The sequence below is a fragment of the Gigantopelta aegis genome, chromosome 13 (assembly GCF_016097555.1).
Source record: "Gigantopelta aegis isolate Gae_Host chromosome 13, Gae_host_genome, whole genome shotgun sequence".
NCBI lineage: Eukaryota > Metazoa > Mollusca > Gastropoda > Neomphalida > Peltospiridae > Gigantopelta > Gigantopelta aegis.
Window position 1 is genome coordinate 22841013 of NC_054711.1, and position 24667 is coordinate 22865679.

The 24667-nt window shown below is 38.9% G+C and overlaps 1 protein-coding gene across 3 annotated transcripts in view; it reads right to left on the reverse strand.

The window, feature by feature from the left end:
* Positions 1–15551, reverse strand: part of LOC121387333 (collagen alpha-1(I) chain-like) — a 199799-nt gene extending 184248 nt beyond the window's left edge. For all 3 annotated transcript variants that reach the window (XM_041518378.1, XM_041518377.1, XM_041518376.1), the window contains exon 1: positions 15044–15551. In XM_041518378.1, the coding sequence (XP_041374312.1) occupies positions 15044–15245 (202 nt within the window). In that variant the 5' untranslated portion in view covers positions 15246–15551. The remainder of the gene's footprint in view (positions 1–15043) is intronic.
* Between the last annotated feature and the right edge of the window lie 9116 nt (positions 15552–24667).

Below are 24667 nucleotides of genomic sequence, written 5' to 3' on the forward strand. Positions count from 1 at the left end.
AGTCCTGGTGCACTGGTTGAAGTGAAAAATAACCCAATTGGCCCACCGACAGAGATCGATCCCATACCGACCACGCATCAAGCAAGCGCTTTATGACTGGGCTACGTGCTATTTATAGTAATGTGAATTCCTACACGTCAGTGTGTTTCTACACACACAAAGTTTCTTTCCCTTTATGTCGTCGGTTAAACACCGATTTATTGCGAAGACACTGAAACCTTTTAATACAATTCATTAAGTAAAAGTAAATAATCGTACAAATTCAACATGTTTACCCAGGCAAATCTGTTTGGCTAAGGTTAATTTAAGTGCTGAATGGTACAAAGTCAATTCTTTGTCCTGGTATTCATTATTTTATACTCCATAGAAGAGCTCATGTCTTTTCGTGGTTACAAATTGTTTATTTTTAAACATTTGACCTCTTTGAAGACAAGTCTTTGATTACCTGTCAGCCCAATCAGACAAGCTGTCACCCCTACAGACAGAAGTGGGCCGGTCCTTTGACCTGTCACCCATAAAGGACAGCAGAAGTGGGCGGGTCATATAAATTGTCTAAACAAAACTTGTGGCGATGCTATACAAATATAAAGAATAGTACATGTAGTAAAATATGGTCTCTTTAAGTCAGTGGCTTACTTAGCATGCAGGTAAATTTAGTCTATAGATATATTACTACCAGAGAGGATGATTTTCTTATCAATGAAAAATGAAACATTTTTAAAAGCTTGTTTTGTTTAACAACACTACTAGAGCACATGGATATCTTAACCGTTAGTTACTTGATGTCAAACATTTGATAAATACTGACAATGATACAGTCATATAGGACACTGGTTGGATCGAGAGAAAAACAAATTATAGAATGGGTCCACTGACGGGGTTTGATCCTCTGAACCCAAGAACCTCAGGCAAGCATTCTATCAACTGAGCTAGATCCCATCTGCTATACTATATGGTAGGAAGGAAGGAAATGTTTTATATAACAACACACTCGACACATTTTATTTACGGTTATATGGAAGGAAGGAAATGTTTTATTTAACAACGCACTCAACACATTTTATTTACGGTTATATGGCGTCGGACATATAATTAAGGACCACACAGATAGTGAGGGAGGAAACCCACTGTCACCACTGTATGGGCTATTCTTTTTCAATTAGCAGCAGGGGATCTTTTATATGCAGCATCCCACAGACAGGATAGTATACCACAGCCTTTGTTATACCAGTTGTGGAGCACTGGCTAGACTGAGAAATGGCCCAATGGATGCATCGATGGTAATTGACTACAACAAGTTTGTTTTGTTTAATGACACCACTAGAGCACATTGATTAATTAGTAGCACGGGATCTTTTCCAGTAGCGGATCCAGGGGGGGTCCAGAGTCCCCCCCCCCCTTCTTTTGAAAACAGACCATAACCTTTAAGGGTAAACATGATTATATTAACTGTTCTGTGTAAAAGGAGAGATGAGTCATCACATTTGGACCACCACCCCCCCCCCTTCAGAAATCCTGCATCCGCACCTGTTTTATATGCATTTTCCCAAAGACAGAAAAAGAAAGCACATACCACAGCATTTGATCAGTTGTGGTGCATCAATTGGAATGATTTTTTTTTTTTTTTTAATTACACAGACTGGTAATATGTTTCAATCAAAATTCAAAACTGTTTACACATTTTTTTGTTTTTTAAACTGGCACTGTCCCAAAATTTAAAATATGTTATATAAAATATATGTAAAATGCCAGACAAAAAATGTGTGAGCCAGGAAGGCACCCTGCTGCTTTGTGTACCACTAAAAACTAACAGCCACAGAAACGGCTGAGTGTTGAAACTCGAGACCCATGTAATACACAATGAACAGACATCTAGCATGTACATGTTGTCTACGTAGCTGAATAGAACTGGACTAATCCTCCCATACACACATATACAGTCTGTGTCATCTATAAATATGATGTGGGGCAGGACGTAGCCCAGTGGTAAAGCGCTTGCTTGATGCACTGTCGCTTGTATCCAAATTTGTTATGGGTTTGTAAATTAACCAAACTTAGTGCTCCACTTTTACGGGTAGAAACTAGGGTCAAAGTGAAAAATATCCCAATCAGTTGAATGGATCCATCGAGATGATTTGATCCTGCGACACAAGCACCTTAAGCGAGCACTCAACCGACTGAGCTAAACCCACCCTTTATCACTGGACCATATCCCACCCTCTGTATTTAATATGTAATTCTAGCCATTAAACAGACTCTGTTAGTCCGAACATCTTTACATCCCACCCTCTGTATTTAATATGTAATTCTAGCCATTAAACAGACTCTGTTAGTCCGAACATCTTTACATCCCACCCTCTGTATTTAATATGTAATTCTAGCCATTAAACAGACTCTGTTAGTCCGAACATCTTTACATCCCACCCTCTGTATTTAAAATGTAATTCTAGCCATTAAACAGACTCTGTTAGTCCGAACATCTTTACATCCCACCCTCTGTATTTAAAATGTAATTCTAGCCATTAAACAGACTGTTAGTCCGAACATCTTTACATCCCACCCTCTGTATTTAATATGTAATTCTAGCCATTAAACAGACTCTGTTAGTCCGAACATCTTTACATCCCACCCTCTGTATTTAATATGTAATTCTAGCCATTAAACAGACTCTGTTAGTCCGAACATCTTTACATCCCACCCTCTGTATTTAATATGTAATTCTAGCCATTAAACAGACTCTGTTAGTCCGAACATCTTTACATCCCACCCTCTGTATTTAATATGTAATTCTAGCCATTAAACAGACTCTGTTAGTCCGAACATCTTTACATCCCACCCTCTGTATTTAATATGTAATTCTAGCCATTAAACAGACTCTGTTAGTCCGAACATCTTTACATCCCACCCTCTGTATTTAATATGTAATTCTAGCCATTAAACAGACTCTGTTAGTCCGAACATCTTTACATCCCACCCTCTGTATTTAATATGTAATTCTAGCCATTAAACAGACTCTGTTAGTCCGAACATCTTTACATCCCACCCTCTGTATTTAATATGTAATTCTAGCCATTAAACAGACTCTGTTAGTCCGAACATCTTTACATCCCACCCTCTGTATTTAAAATGTAATTCTAGCCATTAAACAGACTGTTAGTCCGAACATCTTTACATCCCACCCTCTGTATTTAATATGTAATTCTAGCCATTAAACAGACTGTTAGTCCGAACATCTTTACATCCCACCCTCTGTATTTAATATGTAATTCTAGCCATTAAACAGACTCTGTTAGTCCGAACATCTTTACATCCCACCCTCTGTATTTAATATGTAATTCTTGCCATTAAACAGACTCTGTTAGTCCGAACATCTTTACATCCCACCCTCTGTATTTAATATGTAATTCTAGCCATTAAACAGACTCTGTTAGTCCGAACATCTTTACATCCCACCCTCTGTATTTAATATGTAATTCTAGCCATTAAACAGACTCTGTTAGTCCGAATATCTTTACATTCCACCCTCTGTATTTAATATGTAATTCTAGCCATTAAACAGACTCTGTTAGTCGGAACATCTTTACATCCCACCCTCTGTATTTAATATGTAATTCTAGCCATTAAACACACTCTGTTAGTCCGAACATCTTTACATCCCACCCTCTGTATTTAAAATGTAATTCTAGCCATTAAACAGACTGTTAGTCCGAACATCTTTACATCCCACCCTCTGTATTTAATATGTAATTCTAGCCATTAAACAGACTGTTAGTCCGAACATCTTTACATCCCACCCTCTGTATTTAATATGTAATTCTAGCCATTAAACAGACTGTTAGTCCGAACATCTTTACATCCCACCCTCTGTATTTAATATGTAATTCTAGCCATTAAACAGACTCTGTTAGTCCGAACATCTTTACATCCCACCCTCTGTATTTAATATGTAATTCTAGCCATTAAACACTCTGTTAGTCCGAACATCTTTACATCCCACCCTTTGTATTTAAAATGTAATTCTAGCCATTAAACAGACTGTTAGTCCGAACATCTTTACATCCCACCCTCTGTATTTAAAATGTAATTCTAGCCATTAAACAGACTCTGTTAGTCCGAACATCTTTACATCCCACCCTCTGTATTTAATATGTAATTCTAGCCATTAAACAGACTCTGTTAGTCGGAACATCTTTACATCCCACCCTCTGTATTTAATATGTAATTCTAGCCATTAAACAGACTCTGTTAGTCGGAACATCTTTACATCCCACCCTCTGTATTTAATATGTAATTCTAGCCATTAAACAGACTCTGTTAGTCTGAACATCTTTACATCCCACCCTCTGTATTTAATATGTAATTCTAGCCATTAAACAGACTCTGTTAGTCCGAACATCTTTACATCCCACCCTCTGTATTTAATATGTAATTCTAGCCATTAAACAGACTCTGTTAGTCCGAACATCTTTACATCCCACCCTCTGTATTTAATATGTAATTCTAGCCATTAAACACACTCTGTTAGTCCGAACATCTTTACATTCCACCCTCTGTATTTAATATGTAATTCTAGCCATTAAACAGACTCTGTTAGTCGGAACATCTTTACATCCCACCCTCTGTATTTAATATGTAATTCTAGCCATTAAACACACTCTGTTAGTCCGAACATCTTTACATCCCACCCTCTGTATTTAATATGTAATTCTAGCCATTAAACACACTCTGTTAGTCCGAACATCTTTACATCCCACCCTCTGTATTTAATATGTAATTCTAGCCATTAAACACTCTGTTAGTCCGAACATCTTTACATCCCACCCTCTGTATTTAAAATGTAATTCTAGCCATTAAACACTCTGTTAGTCCGAACATCTTTACATCCCACCCTCTGTATTTAATATGTAATTCTAGCCATTAAACAGACTCTGTTAGTCCGAACATCTTTACATCCCACCCTCTGTATTTAATATGTAATTCTAGCCATTAAACAGACTCTGTTAGTCCGAACATCTTTACATCCCACCCTCTGTATTTAATATGTAATTCTAGCCATTAAACACACTCTGTTAGTCCGAACATCTTTACATCCCACCCTCTGTATTTAAAATGTAATTCTAGCCATTAAACAGACTGTTAGTCCGAACATCTTTACATCCCACCCTCTGTATTTAAAATGTAATTCTAGCCATTAAACAGACTCTGTTAGTCCGAACATCTTTACATCCCACCCTCTGTATTTAAAATGTAATTCTAGCCATTAAACAGACTGTTAGTCCGAACATCTTTACATCCCACCCTCTGTATTTAATATGTAATTCTAGCCATTAAACAGACTGTTAGTCCGAACATCTTTACATCCCACCCTCTGTATTTAATATGTAATTCTAGCCATTAAACACACTCTGTTAGTCCGAACATCTTTACATCCCACCCTCTGTATTTAATATGTAATTCTAGCCATTAAACAGACTGTTAGTCCGAACATCTTTACATCCCACCCTCTGTATTTAATATGTAATTCTAGCCATTAAACAGACTGTTAGTCCGAACTTCTTTACATCCCACCCTCTGTATTTAATATGTAATTCTAGCCATTAAACAGACTGTTAGTCCGAACATCTTTACATCCCACCCTCTGTATTTAATATGTAATTCTAGCCATTAAACAGACTGTTAGTCCGAACATCTTTACATCCCACCCTCTGTATTTAATATGTAATTCTAGCCATTAAACAGACTGTTAGTCCGAACATCTTTACATCCCACCCTCTGTATTTAATATGTAATTCTAGCCATTAAACAGACTCTGTTAGTCCGAACATCTTTACATCCCACCCTCTGTATTTAATATGTAATTCTAGCCATTAAACAGACTCTGTTAGTCCGAACATCTTTACATCCCACCCTCTGTATTTAATATGTAATTCTAGCCATTAAACAGACTCTGTTAGTCCGAACATCTTTACATCCCACCCTCTGTATTTAATATGTAATTCTAGCCATTAAACACTCTGTTAGTCCGAACATCTTTACATCCCACCCTCTGTATTTAATATGTAATTCTAGCCATTAAACAGACTCTGTTAGTCCGAACATCTTTACATCCCACCCTCTGTATTTAATATGTAATTCTAGCCATTAAACACACTCTGTTAGTCCGAACATCTTTACATCCCACCCTCTGTATTTAATATGTAATTCTAGCCATTAAACAGACTCTGTTAGTCCGAACATCTTTACATCCCACCCTCTGTATTTAATATGTAATTCTAGCCATTAAACACACTCTGTTAGTCCGAACATCTTTACATCCCACCCTCTGTATTTAATATGTAATTCTAGCCATTAAACAGACTCTGTTAGTCCGAACATCTTTACATCCCACCCTCTGTATTTAATATGTAATTCTAGCCATTAAACACACTCTGTTAGTCCGAACATCTTTACATCCCACCCTCTGTATTTAATATGTAATTCTAGCCATTAAACACACTCTGTTAGTCCGAACATCTTTACATCCCACCCTCTGTATTTAATATGTAATTCTAGCCATTAAACAGACTCTGTTAGTCCGAACATCTTTACATCCCACCCTCTGTATTTAATATGTAATTCTAGCCATTAAACAGACTCTGTTAGTCCGAACATCTTTACATCCCACCCTCTGTATTTAATATGTAATTCTAGCCATTAAACACACTCTGTTAGTCCGAACATCTTTACATCCCACCCTCTGTATTTAAAATGTAATTCTAGCCATTAAACACACTCTGTTAGTCCGAACATCTTTACATCCCACCCTCTGTATTTAATATGTAATTCTAGCCATTAAACACACTCTGTTAGTCCGAACATCTTTACATCCCACCCTCTGTATTTAATATGTAATTCTAGCCATTAAACACTCTGTTAGTCCGAACATCTTTACATCCCACCCTCTGTATTTAATATGTAATTCTAGCCATTAAACACTCTGTTAGTCCGAACATCTTTACATCCCACCCTCTGTATTTAATATGTAATTCTAGCCATTAAACAGACTCTGTTAGTCCGAACATCTTTACATCCCACCCTCTGTATTTAATATGTAATTCTAGCCATTAAACAGACTCTGTTAGTCCGAACATCTTTACATCCCACCCTCTGTATTTAATATGTAATTCTAGCCATTAAACAGACTCTGTTAGTCCGAACATCTTTACATCCCACCCTCTGTATTTAAAATGTAATTCTAGCCATTAAACAGACTCTGTTAGTCCGAACATCTTTACATCCCACCCTCTGTATTTAAAATGTAATTCTAGCCATTAAACAGACTCTGTTAGTCCGAACATCTTTACATCCCACCCTCTGTATTTAATATGTAATTCTAGCCATTAAACAGACTCTGTTAGTCCGAACATCTTTACATCCCACCCTCTGTATTTAATATGTAATTCTAGCCATTAAACAGACTCTGTTAGTCCGAACATCTTTACATCCCACCCTCTGTATTTAAAATGTAATTCTAGCCATTAAACAGACTCTGTTAGTCCGAACATCTTTACATCCCACCCTCTGTATTTAATATGTAATTCTAGCCATTAAACACACTCTGTTAGTCCGAACATCTTTACATCCCACCCTCTGTATTTAAAATGTAATTCTAGCCATTAAACACTCTGTTAGTCCGAACATCTTTACATCCCACCCTCTGTATTTAATATGTAATTCTAGCCATTAAACAGACTCTGTTAGTCCGAACATCTTTACATCCCACCCTCTGTATTTAAAATGTAATTCTAGCCATTAAACAGACTGTTAGTCCGAACATCTTTACATCCCACCCTCTGTATTTAATATGTAATTCTAGCCATTAAACACACTCTGTTAGTCCGAACATCTTTACATCCCACCCTCTGTATTTAATATGTAATTCTAGCCATTAAACAGACTCTGTTAGTCCGAACATCTTTACATCCCACCCTCTGTATTTAATATGTAATTCTAGCCATTAAACAGACTGTTAGTCCGAACATCTTTACATCCCACCCTCTGTATTTAAAATGTAATTCTAGCCATTAAACACTCTGTTAGTCCGAACAGCTTTACAATTGCAGCAATACAGACTCTTGCTACAGTTTCTGCTTGAGATAAGAAACCTGGAATTAATATTTCAGATAACTGCTAACATAAACATATCCGTGTATAAGCCAATCTATAGTTAACCATATCGGACATTCAAACACACAAATCCACGTACAGTCACCTTTCGGCTGACCTCCCGTTTGAAAGGGCACAATGGCAAATATAATTGTGTTTAGATTCAGGTGACAAAACGATAATGGTGTCTGGAGGCTGGGGACAAAAAAAAGAAGATTAAATGGGGTCATACATGTACATGGTCTAAATATATATACAAATACCTGCTTTGTGATGATGGCTTTTAAGAACTAGGTACAGTACATGACTGTGGGATGGTGAAAGGGAAAAGGGTGATGCTCCGGTAAAGAGAGGAAAGCAAGACCATGCAACAAACGAGTGCTTTATCACTGGTCTACATTCCTCCCCCAGAGAGGAAAGAGACAAATTTTGTCATATAAAGAGATAGACCTACATGTTCCCTGGCCTCAGGAGTTGAAATTTTTTATGAGAAACACTTTCTCATTTCAAGGAACATTTGGGTCCAAATTTACAAAGCCCGTTTTCCGTAAACCCAGGTGTTTAAGCATTATAAATATTGGGTTAATTGCTCATCATGTGTAAGTCAAAAACAGGTGTTTAAGCATTATAAATATTGGGTTAATTGCTCATGTGTAAGTCAAAAACAGGTGTTTAAGCATTATAAATATTGGGTTAATTACTCATCATGTGTAAGTCAAAAACAGGTTTCTAACATTTTGATTAGAGACAGTTGGTGATCAATTGCAAATTGAGTATCGAGTACTATTTAACACAGAGGTTTAAATCTCACTAATTTGGGCACAAGTGTTTTTGTCTGTTCCGAACACACCGAGGTCTTTTTAGTGCAGTAATCTTAAATTTTATTTCAGTTCTGCGAAATACTTTCATGTAATAATTGACATTTTAAAAAGAAAATAACTGACAATTTCTGCAATTTTTGAAGTTTAATAGACAATGTTGGAAATTGTTTTGCTCAGCCAGAGCTAGACATGCAGGTAAAGACTTAAAGGGACAGACACTAGTTTCAACCCGTGAAAATTAACACTCAGTTTAGTTAAAGGGACAGACACTAGTTTCAACCCGTGAAAATTAACACTCAGTTTAGTTAAAGGGACAGACACTAGTTTCAGCCCGTAAAAATTAACACTAAGTTTAGTTAAAGGGACAGACACTAGTTTCAGCCCGTGAAAATTAACACTCAGTTTAGTTAAAGGGACAGACACTAGTTTCAACCCGTGAAAATTAACACTCAGTTTAGTTAAAGGGACAGACACTAGTTTCAACCCGTGAAAATTAACACTAAGTTTAGTTAAAGGGACAGACACTAGTTTCAGCCCGTAAAAATTAACACTAAGTTTAGATAATCTACAAACCTGAAACACATTTGGGTAAAGTTACAACTGAATGAAACATGAGTCTGTGACTCTGAAATGGTGAAATACCCTCTAAAAATAGACTAAAACTCAAATCCATAACTGTTACTTTTCAGACGCACGTGCATTTTTAAAAATATGAGAAATGCATTTTGTAATATTAAAAACACCAGGATGACCAAAAACACTCCGAATGTATGGAAATTGATAATCTAAAGTAAAGTATGATTCAAGTTATCAAAAACGTTTATAATAGTAAAACAATATGTGTTAGTGTTTAAAAACTAGAGTATGTCTTTTTAAATACATCTATTCAGAAATGTATTTCAAGTTATTTTAATCTAATTACAGCTTAACATTCCATTGATCTTGAGGAGAAATTACTGGCCTCGGTGGCGTCGTGGTAGGCCATCGGTCTACAGGCTGGTAGGTACTGGGTTCGGATCCCAGTCGAGGCATGGGATTTTTAATCCAGATACCGACTCCAAACCCTGAGTGAGTGCTCTGCAAGGCTCAGTGGGTAGGTGTAAACCACTTGCACCGACCAGTGATCCATAACTGGTTCAAAAAAGGCCATGGTTTGTGCTATCCTGCCTGTGGGAAGCACAAATAAAAGATCCCTTGCTGCTAATCGGAAAGAGTAGCCCATGTAGTGGTGACAGCGGGTTTCCTCTCAAAATCTGTGTGGTCCTTAACCATATGTCTGACGCCATATAACCGTAAATAAAATGTGTTGAGTGCATCGTTAAATAAAACATTTCTTTCTTTCTTTCTTTGAGGAGAAATTGAAAATGGGCTTACTTATTTTTGAACGCACCTTTTTTTATCACCTCAGCTTTGCATGGTGCCATCTAAAGACCTGATAACATTTTAGAATTGCATAATAACGATCTCTGAAATTTGGGAATGCCAATTGTGTCACGATACTAACAAACTGTTTCCTGCACGCCAATGCCCCATGATCACTGGAACCTGTCATAAAGTGGTATGTTTTCAGTAACTATGGTGGATTATGTTTATAAATATGATATTATGGGTAATGGAAATTTGGGTTCCATGAAATCTGGAGGCTTATTTCAAAGAAAAAAAAACATCATCTTTTCATAAATTGTGTTTTAAAATGTGTGTTTTAACATGCACTGAGATGAACATTCATACAATGTGAATTTTTAAAAAACATTAACACTGCATGTTGCCATTGGAAAAACGATTCCTTAAATACTATAGCAAAACATACTACACCAAAAAATATATGTGCACAAAATTAAAATTTTATGTAAAAATCAAAAATCTAATCCACCTATTTTGAGCTTTGTCAACAAATTAATTATTGATATTGCAGTTTATATATTTATTACCTAAATTGATATGAATCAGTGTAAAAATAATCAGTGAAATAACAGTGATTTATCCAGGCATTCTATGAGTCCAAACATAGGCCTCTTCCCAAAAGAAAGTTACACTGAAACTGTAAGTGGGACTCAAACTTAAGAATTTGCCTCCCACGGCAATTTTTAGCCTGCCTATGGCAATTTTTTTTTAAAGTGACATATGCAGCAAATAAAAATGATTGAAAGGTTCATTTACTGTATGTAGACATACTTCAAATTTGCAAATTTTAAATATTGGCAGATAATGTACACCAGGTGTATATATTTTGCTAGTGTTGAGGAGCTTTACCAACAGCACAAAAGTGCCATTGGTGATGCTCTCTACTTACAGCAATTTTTATCTCAATGACTGCAACTGTGGTCAGTGCTGTTGTTAAGTTCAAGCCCTGAATTTCTATGCTCCAAATTTCCAATATATATATATATATATATATATATTTTTTTTTTTTTTAAATTATGTCTGTTCCAATAAACTAATTCAAAAGTAGTCTACTGCATCATTCAGTGGCATGAAAACAAAGATCCCAAGTGTGATTGACTCGCTAATTTTCCCAATCTCATCAGACATGCAACCCTGGTAACAACAAAATCATGGATAAGCATGACATCATAAGACCCTATGATACAATGTACATGGCACGATATCAATATTATATATCAAGTATATATATTTATAACAATAATAAACAGGTGCAATACTATAGTTATCAGAGACACTGATCACTGGGGTGGAGAAGACAAATTTCAGGTGTTCAAATACAGCATTTATCAGCATTCTGAGAACAATAACTCAGAAATACAGCATTTACCAGCATTCTGAGAACAGAAATACAGCATTTACCAATATTCTGAGAACAATAACTCAAAAATACAGCATTTATCAGCATTCTGAGAACAATAACTTGGAAATACAGCATTTATCAGCATTCTGAGAACAGTAACACGGAAATACAGCATTTACAAGCATTCTGAGAACAATAACTCGGAAATACAGCATTTACCAGCATTCTGATAACAGTAACTTGGAAATACAGCATTTATCAGCATTCTGAGAACAGAAATACAGCATTTACCAATATTCTGAGAACAATAACATGGAAATACAGCATTTATCAGCATTCTGAGAACAGTAACACAGAAATACAGCATTTACAAGCATTCTGAAAACAATAACTCGGAAATACAGCATTTACCAGCATTCTGATAACAATAACACAGAAATACAGCATTTACCAGCATTCTGAGAACAATAACACGGAAATACAGCATTTACCAGCATTCTGATAACAATAACACAGAAATTAGTGGGGGGGGGGGGGCACCCATTTCCATCCTGTAAATTGCAGTGTAATTTTTATACATCAATATGCTGATATTTTAGTCTTAAATGGCTCCCCATAATCTAAGTTAGATGAGCAACTAATCTCTCCCTTTAAAAATAAATTCACAGTGAGATCTGCACCCAGTATATATATATATATATATATATTAATTATTATATTCCGTGTGGGGTCGTGACTTAGCAGTGGTAAACTGCTCGCCTGATGCACGGTCAGTCTAGGATCAATCCTTGTCAGTGGGCCTACTGGGCTACTTCTCGATTCAGCCAGTGCACCACGAATGGTGAATCAAAGGCTGTGGCATGTGCTATCCTGGCTGTGGTATGTGCTACCCTCTCTGTGGGATGTGCTATCCTGTCTGTGGGATGATGTATATAAAAGATTCCCTGTTATTAATGAAATAATGTAGCACGTTTTCTCTCTAAAACTATATGTCAGAATTACCACATATTTGATTTATACACGTATCCAATGTCCAATGATTAGTAAATCAATGTGCTCTAGTGGTGTTATTAAAAAACAACAACTTTTTACTCCCCTCAATTTTTCATCACAGCGAAGTCTGCCTTGTGTATATTATTATATTCTGTGTGAGCAGCACACACTCATTGAGCGTTGTTGAGCTGTAGACTGTAACAAATTGTGTGACAGTATTTCTATTCATGTGCCGAGCAAAACTTATAGCTAGGTCAATGAAAACACAGAGTGAGAAAAATCACCTGTTACAGAAAGCGAGAAAAACTTACACCCATCAGCACTACAGGATACAGGCTGTTCAGTTTTGTGGTTCGTCAGCTTGCAAATAAACAGAATTCCCATGAATATGTGTACATACTGACTGATAGATAGTCCTAAAACATGTTTTATGAAAGTTATATTTCCTTATCTGTTGCACTGGAGATTAGACATGTAGAGGGTTAAGTTTGTTGATATTCGTCAGGTCAATAGAGCTGTATATAACTGGTGCTGAAGATGCAGTGTATGTTTTGGGGATGAAAGTTAAAAGTTAGTTTTGTTTGACAACACCACTAGAGCACATTGATTTACTAATCATCGGCTATTAGATGTCAAACATTTCGTAATTTTGACATATAGTCTTAGAGAGCAAACATACGACATTTTTTTCATTAGTAACAAGGGATCCGTTATATGCACCATCCCCATAGACAGGATAGGACATACCACAGCCTTTGATATACCAGTCGTGGTGCACTAGCTGGAACAAGTAACAGGGAGGATGTGGACATCCAAGAAGTTCAAGGTGAAATCCAACTGTTTAGTGGATAAAATGATTATAATGGATTTACTTCATTTTAGTGTTCAGGAAAGATGTAATAACTTGCAGGGTCATAGTCTGGGGTGGGTGGGGGTAGAATGGAAACTAAAACAGTTTTTTTATGGTGCGTTATTACTATTAGAGATATTGTAGACATTGATAAGAAGTGATCTACATGTTGTTTGTGTAACAGATGGAATCTATAGCCAGGATTTTATAGGGGGGAGGGGGGGGGGGCAGGGCTAGCTCTGCCACTCGCCAAATTCGTGAATTTTAGGAACAATCGGTGAATTTTATTTAAATTTGGCGAAAAAATTTCATGTATTAACTGGCGTTTTGTTGTTAAATAACTGGGTTTTGCTTCTTTTTTTTTTAGATAATTTGTCGAAATGTTTTGCTCATCCCTGGATAGGGGCAGGGGCACTCACACTGCTTATACATTTGTTTTAGGACAACAGGCAATTATATAATGTGGTGGGGGAAGGAGGTATGGGTTTTTTTTTTTGTTTTTTTTTTTGCTTTTGGGTTTGTCTGTTGTTGTCGTTGGGGGTGGGGGGTGGGGGGGCAGGCTGTCCCTATTATCTAAGCTAGATATATGCCAGTGGTAATAGCTGTCTAGGACCTACATACACTGATAGTATGATACAGTGTATTAAAACTAATTCTAAAACTAGAGCACTGATCAGAAAATGTGCATCTTATCCAGCAAGACAACTTCAAAAGGAGCACCAGCCTGTGTGGTGCAGTGGTTAAGCCATTGAACTAGAGGCTGGTAGATACAGGGTTCGCATCCTGGTACCGGCTCCAATCCAGAGCGAGTTCTTAAGGGCTCAGTGGGTAGGTGTAAGGCCATTATACCCTCTTCTCTCTCACTAACCACTAACAAACTAACAACTAACCCACTGTCCTGGACAGAAAGCTCAGATAGCTGAGGTGGGTGCCCAGGACAGTGTGCTTGAACCTTAATTGGATATATAAGCATGAAAATAATTTGAAATGAAAAGGAGCTTTCTTCTTTTTTTGTGTGTGTGTGGGGGGGGGGGATCACTTTCGGGTACATCTGCTCATCTTTGCCTGCTCTTGGCATGTCCAAAGTTATGTTATAAGACTTGTACATTTAGTTGTAGCCATACCCTCTACCTTCTTTAACTTAACGACAGGCTACATAAAGGGTTTTACGGTGGTCTGTTGGCATTCTGTCAACGGGGGCACAAAGCACTGTTCGCGTCTTGCTTGTATAAATGGGATAAGAAGACCTACACACAAGATATATAAACAAAATTTAAAAAAACAACGACTATAAAATTATAAACGAAATTTGAGTTTGTTCCTCGACGTTCTGTAAACACCGAGCACAAATCGCCTGGGGAGTCACGTTTATTTATAACCGGGTGGGGAATACGTACAAAACAGAAAAGACAATTGCACAGACGTCTTTTTTTTTTTTTAAGGGTGAGCCCGTGAGGTACGACGTATATTGAATGGACTGACACTTACCTGAAAAACTGTTGTCTTTGCTTACGCCCTGTGAAAAAGTTGGCGTGACGACTTCTAGCCAAATCGCCGCCCAGAAAATCGCCTTTGACAGCGACAACATATTAGTAGATCCCGATTCGACTTTTCTAGTCGCTCTTCCCGTTACCGTCGACAAGGGTGACAGTATAACATCCACGAAAGTTTTTAAATAACTTATGGGCATTGCGCCGCTTAGCGTTAAACTGCAGACATGCAAATGTTTTCGCCGTCGCTTTGTACAACAATAATAATCCAAAAGTCTCTCTCTCTCCTCTCTCTCCCTCTCTCACCGTTTCTCTCTCCCAAACAACTTCTGAACGCTAAAATCGTCCAGTGAAGTGGAGCTCGCGCAAGGCTCGCTCTAAGCACGTGTGAAAGCTATTTCTTGGGCTGTTCCCACTGTATGACCCGACAGGGGGTGGCGGGTCAGACTGACTGACGTAAGTGGAGCAAAATAAACGGGCAGACCTCCCGTTACAGAGTGTCGTCTGGCTGCACGGACTTACTGTTGGTAGACTATTTAGCTCGATCGTCAGTTTCCGTGTCGTTCGCGACTCGTGAGTATAACATGATTAAACAGGAGCGAACCACAGGGACATAATGCCGGGTGCACACCTCTGGCATTGGCGTAGGAAGCGGGACGTGGGGGGGGGGGGGGGGGGCAAGGGGGCATGTGCCCCCCCCCCACTTTTCAGATATTTTGCTTTATAATAGTGTAAAAGTGTGTAAATATAGAAGTGTGCCCCCCACCCCCACCCACTCACACACACACTTTTTGGCACCTTCTTACGTCACTGTCTGTTATACTCCGGGGCAAGATTTATTTTTTCTCCGGGGCATGATTTAGCTCAGTTGGTTAAGCGCTCGTCTGAGGTGCTTGCGTCGCAGTATCGAACCACCTAGATGGATCCATTCAATTGATTGTTGTTGTTTTTCTCTCGTTCCAATCATTGTCATACAACTGGTCACAGAACGTGGTATGTGCTATCCTGTCTGTGGAAAAGTGCATAAAAGATCCCTTACTGTTAATGAAAAATGTAGCGGGTTTCCTCTCATAACTACGAGTCAGAACTACCAAATTTATGACATCCAATAATTAATTAATCAATGTGCTCTAGTGGTGTCGTTAAACAAAACAAACTTTAACATTACAAGGGGTTAGTAGAGGAATTACAATTAATTGATTTTATTTATTTTAAATGGGGGATATTGAATCTAGTATTTACCTATATTATCAACTTGGTGCAAGAGGCGAAATGGGCCCAATGGGTAAAGCGGTCTGGGATCGATCCCCGTCGGTGGGCCGACTGACTATTTTTCGTTCCAGCCAGTGTACTATGAATTGTATATCAAAGCCCGTGGTATGTACTATCCTGTCCTGGGATGGTGAAAAGATCCCTTGCTACTAATGGGAAAATGTAGCGGGTTTTCTCTCCAAGACTATGTCAGAATTACCAAATATTTGACATCCAATAGCTGATGATTAATAAATCAGTGTGCTCTAGTGGTGTCGTTAAACAAATCAAACACATTTTTGGTGAAGTTCGTTTTTTAAAGACACCAGAAGAGCACAATGTCAAGGGAAGACTTCTGCCATTTATATAAATGTACCGTATGTTAGTGTACGTTTGAATACTGTAGGTGCCCTTTTAAACGTGACACACCCTCCCCACAAACATTCTGTATCCGCCCTTGTTAAACACTGTTAAGACAAAGTCGCACATTTAAGTTGTCCCGAACTGTGTTTAATTTAACCAGGTATACACTTGTCATATCCTACTTATTATCGGTATATTGATATATAATTAAATTATGGCAACATAGTCATAAATCAGAGGAAAAAAACGTATGTTTAGATAAGACTCTCTCTCTCTCTCTCTCTCTCTCTCTCTCTCTCTCTCTCTCTCTCTCTCTCTCTCTCTCTCTCTCTCTCTCTCTCTCTCTCTCTCGCTCTGTGTGTGTCAAACAAAACAAACGTTAAGTACATAGACAGTTATATACATGTACTATTCTGTCTGCGGTATTGTGCATATAAAAGATTCCTTGCTGCTAATCGAGAAAGAGTAGTCCATGGCATGCAAGCAGCAGGTAACCCCCTTATTGTTTCTCTGGTTCTTAATCATGTGTCCGACGCCATATTACCACAATATAAATGTGTTTAGCAGGCATGGCGGAGCAGGATGGGGTCTGGGGGGTCTAGCCCCTCCAATAATTCTGAATAAATTTTTTTATTATTGCTAGTAAATCTTAAGGCAGACGTGAATTGTATACTTGTAGAATGCAGGAAATTGCATTTCAGGACGTCTATTTTCAAAAACATTTTACGGGGGAGCATACCCCTCCCCCCCCCCCCGAACTCCCTAGAAACTTCCCCTGCGCGTGCTGTAACCTCCCCGTAGTGCAGGGGTGAAACATTCTCTTTCAGAACGGCCAATACAGCACAAATTGAAATTTTGAGTAAAAGTCAATATCTATCTGTGATGTTTGTATTTTTGCACAGTTTTTAACACTGTTTTTATTGAATTTTTATATTGATGTTGATCATCACTTTATTTGTTTGCATTACCGTAGTTTGACACCCAATAGCCGATGTATTTTTCGTGCTGGGGTGTCGTTAAACATTCATTCATTCATTCATTCATTCATTCCCTAGAAACTTTGCACCCTCGATCTCAGTCAGCACTTGCTTCCACCGAGCCTTTTTAGTGCGTAATAAAATAAAATATTTCTACCTCCTTTCCTAAATTATACATTTTACATTGACCACTGGCTGCTGGGGTGTTCTAAATATGATTAAATTGACCCGCACTATATGACGTTTCTTCTAAAAATGGACCAGGTGCTCTATAAGGAAAGGAACCCGCTGTATTGTCAGATCACACCTCAGCACATTTTTGAACTGCAGCTATTTTTAGTATCTAGCATAATGGTTATTTCGATACTTCAGGGTAAGTTCAGCGAGACAGCAGAAACACGTCCGCTGAATGTGTTTACGCGCTTAACGCGTCAATCAAATAGTTCGCGAACGTTAGCGAAACGTTTGCTGGCTGAACTTGGGGCATGTGCTTATGAATTCAGAAATTTATGCAGGGGCGGGAAATAGACTGAGGCGAGCAAAGTTTCTAGAAGAGTCGAGTTATGCTTCTCCGGATTTTTTTTTTTTTTTTAAAGAAAATAAATTTTACTTTGAGCAGGGGTGGTGTCCATGGACGAATCCCCCACCCCTACCCTTGCACCACATATACTAGCCCGAGTACTCTGCCGTTAGAGAGCTAGACGAATATTTGGACGTTCTCTCTGATACAGAATATATAAAGTGGTGGGGGGGGGGGGGGAGAGAAGGTGTGATTGAAGAACAATGACCCGGAACTCTCTACTCCACCCCTCCACCTCCTACCGGCCACGCGAGTGGAATAGTATGACTGGTACTATCGTCTTCTATCGTATCAAAGTCATATTTAGATCGCCAAGCGCAAAAATCAGTCTAGCCGCTCTCCTGACTATGTCCCTGGGCTGCGTTCAGCCATACCGAGCGGAAAAAACGTCCTCTGAACTGGTAAATGCGCTTTACGGTACACCAAATGGCCACGTTGGGAAGCAGTCAAATAGTTTGCTTCTCTAAGTTCAGCCAGCAAACGTTTCGCTAACGTTCGCGAACTATTTGATTGGTTCCCGACGTCACCATTTGGTTTACCGTGAAGCGAATAAACCAGTCTAGCGGACGTTTTTCTGCTTGGTCTGGCTGAACTTACCCCTGGTCTACGCTCTACACACAGTAGCCGTAGTTCAAAAATATGCTAAGATATCGGTAAACTTCTTTTTTTTCTTTTTATTTCTTATTATTTTTTGTTTGTTTAAAATAATCAAAACAAACCAAAGTACAAAAAAAAAAAAAAAAAAAAACCCAACAACAACAAAGAAACATAAAATATCAGCAAAAAACCCTGTATCACTCAACATCCACACCCATACACCTTGACACTTTGATGTACCCCTAGAACTGCCCCTGTGTTTATATTACTAGTAACTTAGCAGGTAGATGTTTTATTGTTATTATTTCCAGTGTGTTCTAAAGACCGCGAAAACCCGATACGTCTGTTGAAATACAGACCAGGGGGCGGGCTAGGCATGTTGAACACACACCAGGGGGCAGGACCGTGTCTGTGAAAATGCACGCCAGGGGACGGGTCAGGATGGTTAATCGCTAAATGGATGTTTTCAGAATTCACCGAGATATAATAAATTTGAATGAGAATTCCGACTATTACATTTTTGTCCGCCCAGTGCAATTCACTGCATCTGAAATCACACGCATCTACAGTTGTAAAGACGGTTTTCTGTTTGCTGACATCTTCCGACATCTAGGAAGGGATATAGCTCAGTCGATAGAAGGAAGGAAGGAAGGAAGGAAATGGTTTATTTAACGACGCACTCGAACACATTTTAGTTACGGTTATATGGCGTCGGACATATGGTTAAGGACCACACATATATTGAGGGAGGAAACCCGTTGTTGCCACTTAATGGGCTACTCTTTTTCTATCAGCAACAAGAGATCTTTTATATGCACCATCCCACAGACAGGATAAGACATACCACGGCCTTTGATGTACCAGTAGTGGGGCACTGGCTGGAGCGAGAAATAGAAGGAAGGAAGGAAGGAAATGGTTTATTTAACAAAACAAACTTCTGTTTGCTGGTATCTTCCGACGTCTAGGGGAAGGATCTAGCTCAGTCGGTAGAGAGCTCGCCCGAGGTGTTTGGGTCGGGGGATCGAGTCAGCGCCGTAGGAACCGATATGTGCCCCCCCCCCCCCCACCTCCCCAACCGAGGACGAAATTTTGTTTTGTTTGTTTTTTGTCCAACTCTATATAAATAAAGATAAAAATATGGCTTGGTTCCCCCCCCCCCCCCCGCCCCAAGAGGCTGTGTCCCCTCCACTTGAGATTGCCCCCACCCCCACCCTACCCTTGTTCCTACAGGCCTGTAAACTCCTCTCGGTGACCCATTGGGCTATTACTCGTTCCAACCAGTGCACCACAACTAGTATATCAAATACCGTGGTATGTGCTATCATGTCTGTGGGATGGTGCACATTAAAGATCCCTTGCTACTAATGGAAAAATGTAGTGTGTTTCCTCTGATGACTACGAGTCATAATTACCAAATGTTTGACATCCAATAGCCGATGATTAATAAATCAATGTGCTCTAGTGGTGTCGTTAAACAAAACAAACAAACTCCTCTCGGTGGACCAGTTCTTTGATGGGTTTTTTTTTCTCTTCTTCCAACAAGAGTTCAGTTACTGGTATATTAAAGGTCCGGATATGTGCTGTCCTGTCTGTGGGGGAAAGTGAATATATTATGAAAGACTCCTTGCTGCTAACAGAGCTGTACCCTCCGAGGGGGGGGGGGGCAGTGGAGGTTGTTACCCTCCTGAGAATCTCTCTTTTCTTTTTTCTTTTTCTTTTTTACTCCAGAAAATAGCATACACATCTCAGGGTTTAATTTGTACAGTGTTTCATTTGTTTATAAAAAGTAGTCCCCCCCCCCCCCCAGATTTTGATCAGGGTACGGCCCTGGCTAATGTACAAATGTCAGAATATTTCCCAAATGTTTGACATCCAATAGCAGACGATTAATTAATATGCTCTAGTGGTGTCGTTAAACGAAACAAACTTTGACTTCCGACGCTAATGTTTTTTGCAGGCGTGTATACGGGAAACTGCGCGAGTTGGAGTGTCTAGACTATGATAAGTGAACTTTTTTTTATGGGGGTCGGGTTATGCTCCATCATAAAATACATTGAAAAAAAAGAAGTGAAAATTCGCATGAAGCAGCGAGCAGCGCTAACGTTTGCAAACTACTTGACTGGTTCCCGATGTGGTCAAAGTTTAACGCCAAATGCATAACGCAAAGCTGAACACACCCCCCCCCCCCCCATTTCCCCCCCCCCCATCTCCCCCCCCCCCTGCCCTGTCTGGCTCACTGCAGGTTAGGCTGTCTGGCGGGTAGACAAGGGGGCGGTACCCGCTAATTAGCAAATGCCCTTGTCAGCGTCGCTGCAGTGCAGGGGGCGTTACGTGGCAGTCAAAGAGCAGTGAATGTATACTGCACACAAAAAGAAATTTGAATTTTGTAAAATTAATAAATTCATGATAAAATTAAGTTGGTAAGATTACAGGCGCTTGTGCAGGATGAGGTTGTTTGTTTGTTTGTTTGTTTGTTTGTTTGTTGTTGTTTGTTTTTGTTTTGTTTTTTGTTTGTTTTTTTTGTTTGGTTTTTGTTTGTTTGGGGTTGTTCTTAGGTTTGGGGGGGGGGGTTGGGGGTGTCAAAATCCCTCCCTGCTCTAACCATATGTCTGACGCCATATAACCGTAAATAAAATGTGTTGAGTGCGTCCTTAAATAAAACATTTCCTTCCTTCCCTCCCTGCTCAAGCAATTTTGTTCATTATATTTTTCAGAGAAGCAGGACCCCCCCCCCCCCATACCATGCACTTTGTTTACAAGTCTACACCATCCTTTGCATAACTTGTTAAAATGGACGCTCATTGGGCTATTTCTCGTTCCATCTAGTGCACCACGACTGGTATATCAAATACCGTGGTATGTGCTATCCTGTCTGTGGGATGGTGCAATGGTATAAAAGATCCCATGCTATTAATAAAAAAAAACCCAATGTAGCGGGTTTTCTCTCTAAGATTGTATGTCAAAATTACCAAAAGTTTGACACCCAGTAGCAGATAATTAATAAATCAATGTGCTCTAGTGGTGTCGTTAATCAAAACCAACTGTAAAAATGTTTTGTTAAAATGGGCCTACAATTTTAATAATACTAACAGACACAAATATTTATGGGATTCAAAGTGAATAATTTTAAATAAATTAACTGAAAAAACTAAATTAATAGTTGCGTGTCTTTTGTTGTTCAGAATGTAATTTATTGCATTAAAGGGACATCACCTAGTTTTTAACCACTAAGGCATATTTATTTACTATTATAGCCGTTTTTGACAACTGAAATCATAACTTACTTAGATGTTATTGTTTAAATTATCCATTTCCGTACATTCGAAGTGTTTTTGGTCATCCTGGTGTTTTTCATATCACAAAATGCATTTCTAATTAATTTTTTTTAAACGCACGTGCTTCTGAGAAGTAACAGTTATGGAGTCGAGTTTTATTCTATTTCTAGAGGGTATTCCACCATTTCAAAGTCACAGACTCATGTTTCACTGTTGTAACTTCATCCAAATGTGTTACAGGTTTGTAGATTAATCAACCTTAGTGTTAATTTTCATGGGCTGAAACTAGGGTCGTTGCGTTCTTTTTGTTGTTCAGTGTAGTTTATTGCATTAAATATTATACAGCGAGATGCAGCGGAACTAGGATGGTTGTGCGTCTTTAAAAGAACAAGGTCAGGGTCTGGCCTGCATCCGGGTACTTATGCATCTACAAACAGTCTCTATAGAGCAATAAAACGTCTCTCTTTTTTTCTCTGTTTTTTTTAAACTGTACCGATCACATATCACGAAAAAAGGCGCGTTTGCAGGAATGTATGCAGTGGGGAGACTAGACTGTGACGGATAAAGTTTATAAGGGGTCAAGTCATGCTCCCCGGGAAAATATATTGAAATTTTTTTTTGCTTGAGCAGGAGGGGGTTTCTACCCCCGAAACACCCACACCTGCACACACACAAGAACTTTCAAGCTTAAAACCGGGAGCTACGGCATGTCGAAAATTCGTCCCGGACTTGTCAGCAGTCAGGGCCGTACCCTCCGGGAGGGCGGGGGGGGGGGGGGGGGAGGGGCGACTGCACCATCCATAGACATGATAGCACATGCCACGGCCTTTGATGTACCAGTCGTGGTGCACTGGCTCGAGCGAGAAATAGCCCAATGAGTCCACCGACGGGGATCGATCCCAAACCGACCGCGCATCAAGCGAGCGCTTTACCGCTGGGCTACGTCTCGCCCCTCGTTAAAGAAAAACAAAAAGGCTTGTGTGTCATGTGTCATAGGGCTTTACGTGCACATTCAGAGTAAGCTGTTGTAGCGCACGCCTATTCTGGGCACAAGAGCCGGCTGTGGCCGTCTCCTCTGTCCAGGACAGGAATGGTGGGGATGGGAAGGAGGAGGGACCGCCTGCACTGGCAGGTGCAAGGGAGCATCAGCAGCCCGACCGTGATCGGTAAAAAGGCTTTTTAGCTTTAATTTCATATAGGTAAGTAAATAGACTATAACTAAAGGCGGCCCCACACGATACCATTGGCCTCGTACGAAAATAGTCGAATGTGTATGTGTGTGTGTTTGTGTGTGTGTGTGTGTGTGCGTGCGTGTGTGTATGTGTGTATGTATTTATGTATGTACGTATGTATTGATGTATGAATATCTATATATTGTATGCGTGTCGAGGTTGACTATTACATACATAGATATTAACGCACTGGCGCAGGGGATAATTAAATCCTTTCTGGCCTCACAAATTGTCCCATGCCGTTGCTGGGACTCGAACCTGTGGCACCGATTCGCCCGCAAATTGCAAGACTAACCACGATACGCTCTGAGCTATCGAATGTATGTATGTATGTATGTATGTATGTATGTATGTATCGTTAAAGAGGATGGTCTTGGGACTTGAAAAGGGAGTTAGAACACAGCCGGGTTTGTCTCCTAAGGTGACTGTGTGCACCTGCTTCTATAAAACCTGTTCAACCTGCAGCGACAAGGTGTGGAGTGAGGATGGTATTCGGTCTTTAAAAAAAAAAAGAAAAAAAAAAGAGCTAAGACTGGGACAGATTTGTTGTCTTGTAATTTGGGTGTTATATAGTAGCTTAGATGGTGACTAGCCCTATTGTAATTACTAGAATACTTCTCTATTATTCCAGCATAATAATATATATATATACTCTTTAAAAAAAAGTAGGGGAACTCTAATAAGAATTTACAATTGCCAAAATTGTAAGGTATATTAGCTGTGAGGAAAGGTTATATAATAATAGTGAATTAATTGGGCAAACATTACAACCGGTAGTTCAGTATTACAAAATTACAATAGGTTTTATGACCACCAAAGATCTAGAAGGGCGATTGGGGTCAGAAGTGAAATTTGAAAGTTGGCGTTTTTTTATCAGTAAATCGCAAATTCAAACAATAAAAATTACTAAAAACAAAACAATAACAACTATGATCAACAGAATGAAAAAGATTGACAGAAATAATGTTCCACAGTGAGTAATGGACCTTCCTGGAAATTGTCAAAATCGTGAATGACACCTCACGCACATGTACGGGGCAACAGCGTGATACACATGCAAACTATGGAATGTGTTTCGGTGTGTTGATAAAAAGACGAACGTTCTTTACTAGGATGTCTGTGGTCAAAACGTATGTTCGGTCTAATAGTTGATATTAACATTAATATTTCGGGTTCCCCTACTTTTTTTTAAAGAGTATATATAGACGGAACAATATGTTATTTGCTTATACATGTATCTCGAAAACTACTACATAGCACTTGGAATTTAGAAGGTAGATGGCGGCTGATAGTATCTTTAAGGTATCAAAAAAAAAACAATATTGAAATTGTGCACAAAACCAGTTT